This window comes from Salvelinus alpinus, chromosome 8 (genome assembly GCF_045679555.1).
Source record: "Salvelinus alpinus chromosome 8, SLU_Salpinus.1, whole genome shotgun sequence".
Taxonomy (NCBI): Eukaryota; Metazoa; Chordata; class Actinopteri; order Salmoniformes; family Salmonidae; genus Salvelinus; species Salvelinus alpinus.
Genome location: NC_092093.1, coordinates 30098031 through 30104045, shown reverse-complemented (window position 1 = coordinate 30104045; position 6015 = coordinate 30098031). Strand labels below are relative to the sequence as shown.

Genomic DNA, 6015 nt, shown 5'->3' with positions numbered 1-6015 from the left:
GATGTTTTCCTATTGAGTGGACCCATAGAAATAGTTAAGATGACAAATCACACCACAGTATGAAATCAGGGAAGATGAGAGTAGGACAGTCTGTGGCTGTTAGTGCCATGTCTCAGCTGTGCTTGAATAACATGTGTGAATATAATGGCGATGACCATTGTTATGCACAGGGAGACTTTGTATTATAACTGAGAGGAGCAAGTTAGACTGAGGGTACAATGGACCAGGTAGGTAGTGAAAATATAAGGTAGTATAGCTCATGGGTAGCTTTAAGCTTAACATTGCCTGAGTGTATTAGTTAATATACATCTATGGACATTATGGACTGTCCTCTCTGGAGATTGTGTGCTGTTGCCTTAGCTGTGACAAAAGTCTCAGGCAAAAAAGTACATTTTTTATGGTTTAAGATGATCGACTTGAGTTGGGAGCATTATTTAGTGCTTGAGGCTGTTTTTATTATAAAGATTTTATTAGGTTTCCCCTCATTTATATATTATAGGTTGGTTGATGCAGATTTTTTTTAAACTTTGCAGCCATTTCTCTGGGTAATAAATAAAATGTTATCACATGCTTCATAAACAACAGGTGTAGACTAACAGCGTACTTAGTTGGGCCCTTCCCAACAATGAAGAGGAAAAAATCATAGAAAAGTAATAATAAATACACAATGAGTAACGATAACTTGGCTATGTACACAGGGTACCAGTACCGAGTCGAAGTGCAGGGGTACGAGGCAATTGAGGTAGATATGTACATATAACTAGGAATAAAGTAACTAGACAACAGGATAGATAATAAATGTGATTAATCAAAGTTGGTGCAAAAAGGGTCAATGCAGATAGTCAGTTTAATTATTTTGTTACCGATTTTAACTATTTAGCACTATTTATACTTGAATATTTTTCCTGTGTAAATTATTTCCTTGTGTATTTAATGTTTTCTCATTTAAATTGATACCCCTGGTTAGTTCACAAAGGCCGTACAATGTATGTTGTAGTATAATTAAGAAATTACAGCAGGAGAGGTTGTCTCTGACTGTACTCAAATGAAACCATCATGGATCATCTGTATCATGTTTGAATAGGCTGACCAGCTTGACCATGTACATATTTTGTTTTCTGGCCTTCATAGTTACAGGATTGCAAGACAGAACCTTGAGGATTCAGTGGCTTTGAGTGTTTAAATATAGTGTCTTAAAAAAAGAGGATACCCAAGATATCCTCAGGCATTTTTTTGGCAAAACTATGCATATGCATATTGTTAGCTTAGAGACATTTGGACGGTAAACATAGTGTTACATATTTGTCCAGTTGTGTGTGTATATAATAAAAACATCTATGTATTTCCCTTAGGGAGAGTGGTTGTCTTTGCTGGGTCTCCATGTGTCAAACAAGGCTTCTCTATAGGGAATCAGCTTTAGCTATGTTCGTTACCTCACCTGCATTTCTGTTTTGTATAGCTTGAACTGTCCATGGGTGTCTGCTTACTACTATATATCTGCTTGTGTGGTTCACACAGCGTGGTTACATTTATATGCTCAACAATGTTCCATGAATCTAGATTTCTTTTGTGTGCCTTTTGTTGATTAGACATTTTTTAAAAGCATGATGTAAGGACAAGGCTTGATTGGGCTTTTTTGTTGTGTGTTCCCTTAGCAAAAAGGAATCTTCACACACAAATCACTGCAATATTTCATGCTATCATTTCATCTCCAAGAAACAATAAAATAATACGAACTGGTTGTTTTAGTTTTGTGTTACCCTGTTCATGTTCAACTGTCTGTGAGAGAGAGAACTGAGTACTTGAAAATAAAAATCAAGGACAAAGCTCATCGTCACTATGTTGGTCACTTCTCACAGGGTTAGCCTTGCACCACCAGAGGGTGACATAATCCATCTGATGCTAAGTTTGTTGTGGAAGTGACGTCGGTTAGAATAGTCTGTGTTGTGTGTCTCAGTTGGATCTGTATTAAGGAAGGCATGTAACAATTGTATTCTATCTTTTCGCTTTGTAACACTTTCATTGTCTAGTTGTACCGTTTTTATTATGTAGAAATGATTTACTTGACTATAATGTTAGAGCTGCATGACAAGTTTCTTATTGGTGGCAGAGTAACGTTAGTGGCAGAACTCCAGAGAGTAGCTAAGTTAGCTAACGTTAGCTAATGAGGTTGCAAGGCTAGGATTAGGATGCTTTAAATCTGGTTGACTAGGAAACAGGGTTATGTTGAATAAATAAATAATATTTTCACTATCAGGATTACATTAAGTACGGCAAGTATGACTGCAGTAGCAGTAACTAGTTACAGTGTAGTAAAGTTGTCCAAATCCAATTTTGCTGCCTCCCCCGTGATCAGGTAATGTGGAGAACGTTATGTGAGGCAGCACGTGTCATTCATCTGTCTGCCTGCCAGGCATTCCATTGCATAAGCTGCAGAGTAGGCTAGCCGACGTTTTCCATATGGCCGCAGTTACTTCGTCTGTGTTTTTAGTAAAGAAACGTTTGGTTGTCTACTTAGTGATATCAATAAACTGTACAGATAATACCCAACCATTAGCTTTTTTCAAAAGTCAGAATATTGTCATAATGAAAATAGTCATGTCTCCTATATCTAAAGTTATATATTGAACTACCAATGTCCACACACAATCAATCAGTTGATGGCAAGGCATATAGGTTATGACTGGTTTTAAGCGGTTCTGACTAGATTGTCTGTTCCAGCATAGAGCGGAGAATGGCGGGCCTGTGGAGATCCTATCAGGCTCTGATGACCAGGCATCCATGGACTGTCCAGATAATCACAGCCGGTATGAAAACACCCACAACACTAGGTTACATTACAGTGACTACACTATGTCCACTGTCCCCCTCTACAGCAAAGCCTCTGGCATAATTTCCACCAAAGATAGTCAATTTCCCCCAAAATGTTTTCTTAGGCTTTCACCTGATTTCAGCTGCTTAAACTTTTTCAGCTCTGATGTCAAATCCATCTCACAGACTGTGTCTGTCCAAATGTTTACAAATGCAATCCCCCTATTCCATGGTTTATGGATGAGAGCTCGGGTCTGATTGGGGTTGTTGGATGAGAGCTCGTGGGCTGAATGGGGTTGTTCAATTTGTGCTGTACCCTAAAATGGAGCCCCTGTCTGTGTTCTGTAAATATTTTACATGTTTCCTGTTGATTCAGTGACAGTGTAGATTGTGGTTGCAAACATCATAGGAAGCACTGTGACTACTAATCAGAGGATCCAAGCCAATATGACTTCATCGATATTTTGATTAGGTTTTATTGTTATATAGGTGTGGAAATTGCTTTGAAGACAGGTAAATCATAATGTTCTCCTTCTATATAGTTTTATTATGTCGTCTTGTAGAATATAGGTGTTTTTCCTCCTATAATGCTGAAGTGTCTCATTAACCAACATTTACATGCCCACACTGTGTTTTTTCTGTTAACACAAGATGGCAGTGAAGAACAGTCTTTTCACTAGCCTATACTGTAGGTCCTTGAGGTGATGTGTATGTCAGGATTAGGTGCCAGCCTTGTTTTGATAGCCAATTAAATCTAATCAATATTTGTTCAGATATTTCACCCTGATTTGATAGGAATATTTGGCTGACTCACTCCTCTATAACTTGTACTTCAGTGGTAGCCCAAGTCTATATTGTCACTGTCAGTGTAAAAAGGCTTTGATATTTCCCTAATTTGTTACCTTGGTGTTTCTCCTCTCGGGGGCAAAGCTGTGTCTGTGTGACCGATAACGATTCAGAGTGGAAACGTCAACAACATCCCTATTTATACAACCACACGAGAATGTGCTGCCACGGCTACATGAGACTGCCTGCCAAATCAACCTTTATGGGATGATGAAAACTGGACGCTGTTATGAGTGTTTTGTTTTCCACAGTAAGTAGGCCTAGCTATCCAAAAGACACAGTTGCCTTTTTTCCAAATCTGATCTCATGCCTCAACACTTGTCTTGTTACTAGGAGGAACAATTGGCTAATTAGGGAAGTGCCACACCCCTGCCTTAGTCATTACCTCACTGATTGCATAAGGAGCGCCAGTGTCAAACCGCCCAGAAGCCTAGCAGTGCCAAAGCGGTCCTCTCTCTTTGCCATTATTAACAAAGGTGTGTTATGAGATTACAATTTAATTTATTATTGATATTCTTCTGGAATGTGTCCACATAGATTTGAAGGAGATATCCAGTACAGGGAAGACTGGTTGTAATAAGAACGCATTAGTGCCCTTCCAAGGCAGCTGGGTTAAGGGGTTGCAGGCAGAGTGAGCATTTTATGTAATTAAGATGTCTGACTTGAAGAGTGACTCATCATTTTAGTTTTCACTGGAGAGAGAGAGAGAGAGAGAGAGAGAGAGAGAGAGAGAAGGGGGAAAGTGTACTGGTTTACATTTAGCTACTGTAGCTGTGTGGAAATGCCATTTATGTACTGTAGTGCACTGGAGACCTTCAGAAGAGCGAGAGAGGGCACCTGATAAAGAGAGATAGTGTGTGTGTTCTCTCCACTGAGGGGGACCACCAGACCTCACAGACAAATGAAGATCTGTTCTAAAAAGGCAGAGACACAGCAACTGCAGACAAACATACATTTTTCTGACCTCTTGTTTAGCTTAGCTCTAGGTCTGCTTACCTATAGCCTGTATGATACATGGAATTCAGTACCTGACGTCAGTCAGTCAGTCAGTCAGTCGATGAATGAATTGATCAATGGATAAATGATTGAACAACGAACAAAATTAATGAGGAAAAAGGGAGATCTCAGGACACCAGTGAGCTACGGTAGCAGTAGCTGATCCCAAAGTCAAGTTGTGAGTGTGGATCCTGAGAGGCACTCCTACCTGGAGGGATCAGGCTGGGTTGGCTTCATCAGTTAAATGCCTCTGTAACAGTTTAACTTTACGTCCTTCCCCTCGCCCCAACCCGGGCGCGAACCAGGGACCCTCTGCACACATCAACAACAGTCACCTACGAAGCATCGTTACCCATCGCTCCACAAAAGCCGCTGCCCTTGCAGAGCAAGGGGAACCACTACTTCAAGGTCTCAGAGCAAGTGACGTCACCGATTGAAAGGCTATTAGCGCGCACCACCGCTAACTAGCTAGCCATTTCACATCCGTTACATTCACCCCCCTTTCGACCTCTTCCTTTTCCGCAGCAACCAGTGATCCGGGTCAACAGCATCAATGTAACAGTTTAACTTTACGTCCCTCCCCTCGCGACCCGGGCGCGAACCAGGGACCCTCTGCACACATCAACAACAGTCACCCACGAAGCATCGTTACCCATCGCTCCACAAAAGCCGCGGCCCTTGTAGAGCAAGGGGAACCACTACTTCAAGGTCTCAGAGCAAGTGACGTCACCGATTGAAAGGCTATTAGCGCGCACCACCGCTAACTAGCTAGCCATTTCACATCCGTTACATTCACCCCCCTTTCGACCTCCTCCTTTTCCGCAGCAACCAGTGATCCGGGTCAACAGCATCAATGTAACAGTTTAACTTTACGTCCGTCCCCTCGCGCGAACCAGGGACCCTCTGCACACATCAACAACAGTCACCCACGAAGCATCGTTACCCATCGCTCCACAAAAGCCGCGGCCCTTGTAGAGCAAGGGGAACCACTACTTCAAGGTCTCAGAGCAAGTGACGTCACCGATTGAAAGGCTATTAGCGCGCACCACCGCTAACTAGCTAGCCATTTCACATCCGTTACATTCACCCCCCTTTCGACCTCCTCCTTTTCCGCAGCAACCAGTGATCCGGGTCAACAGCATCAATGTAACAGTTTAACTTTACGTCCGTCCCCTCTCGCGAACCAGGGACCCTCTGCACACATCAACAACAGTCATCCACAAAGCATCGTTACCCATCGCTCCACAAAAGCCGCGGCCCTTGCAGAGCAAGGGGAACCACTACTTCAAGGTCTCAAAGCGAGTGACGTCACCGATTGAAAGGCTATTAGCGCGCACCACCGCTAACTAGCTAGCCATTTCA

At 42.2% G+C, this 6015-nt stretch overlaps 1 protein-coding gene across 2 annotated transcripts in view; it reads left to right on the top strand.

The window, feature by feature from the left end:
- The first annotated feature begins 1906 nt into the window (after positions 1-1906).
- The window catches only part of LOC139582934 (mitochondrial inner membrane protein Mpv17), a 32862-nt gene continuing 28753 nt past the window's right edge, over positions 1907-6015 (top strand). Inside the window, exons 1-2 of one of the 2 annotated variants that reach the window (XM_071413420.1) lie at positions 1907-1977; positions 2727-2807. In XM_071413420.1, the coding sequence (XP_071269521.1) occupies positions 2735-2807 (73 nt within the window). In that variant the 5' untranslated portion in view covers positions 1907-1977; positions 2727-2734. Of the gene's footprint in view, positions 1978-2721; positions 2808-6015 lie in introns of both variants that reach the window. The other variant, XM_071413421.1, reaches the window with a different exon arrangement.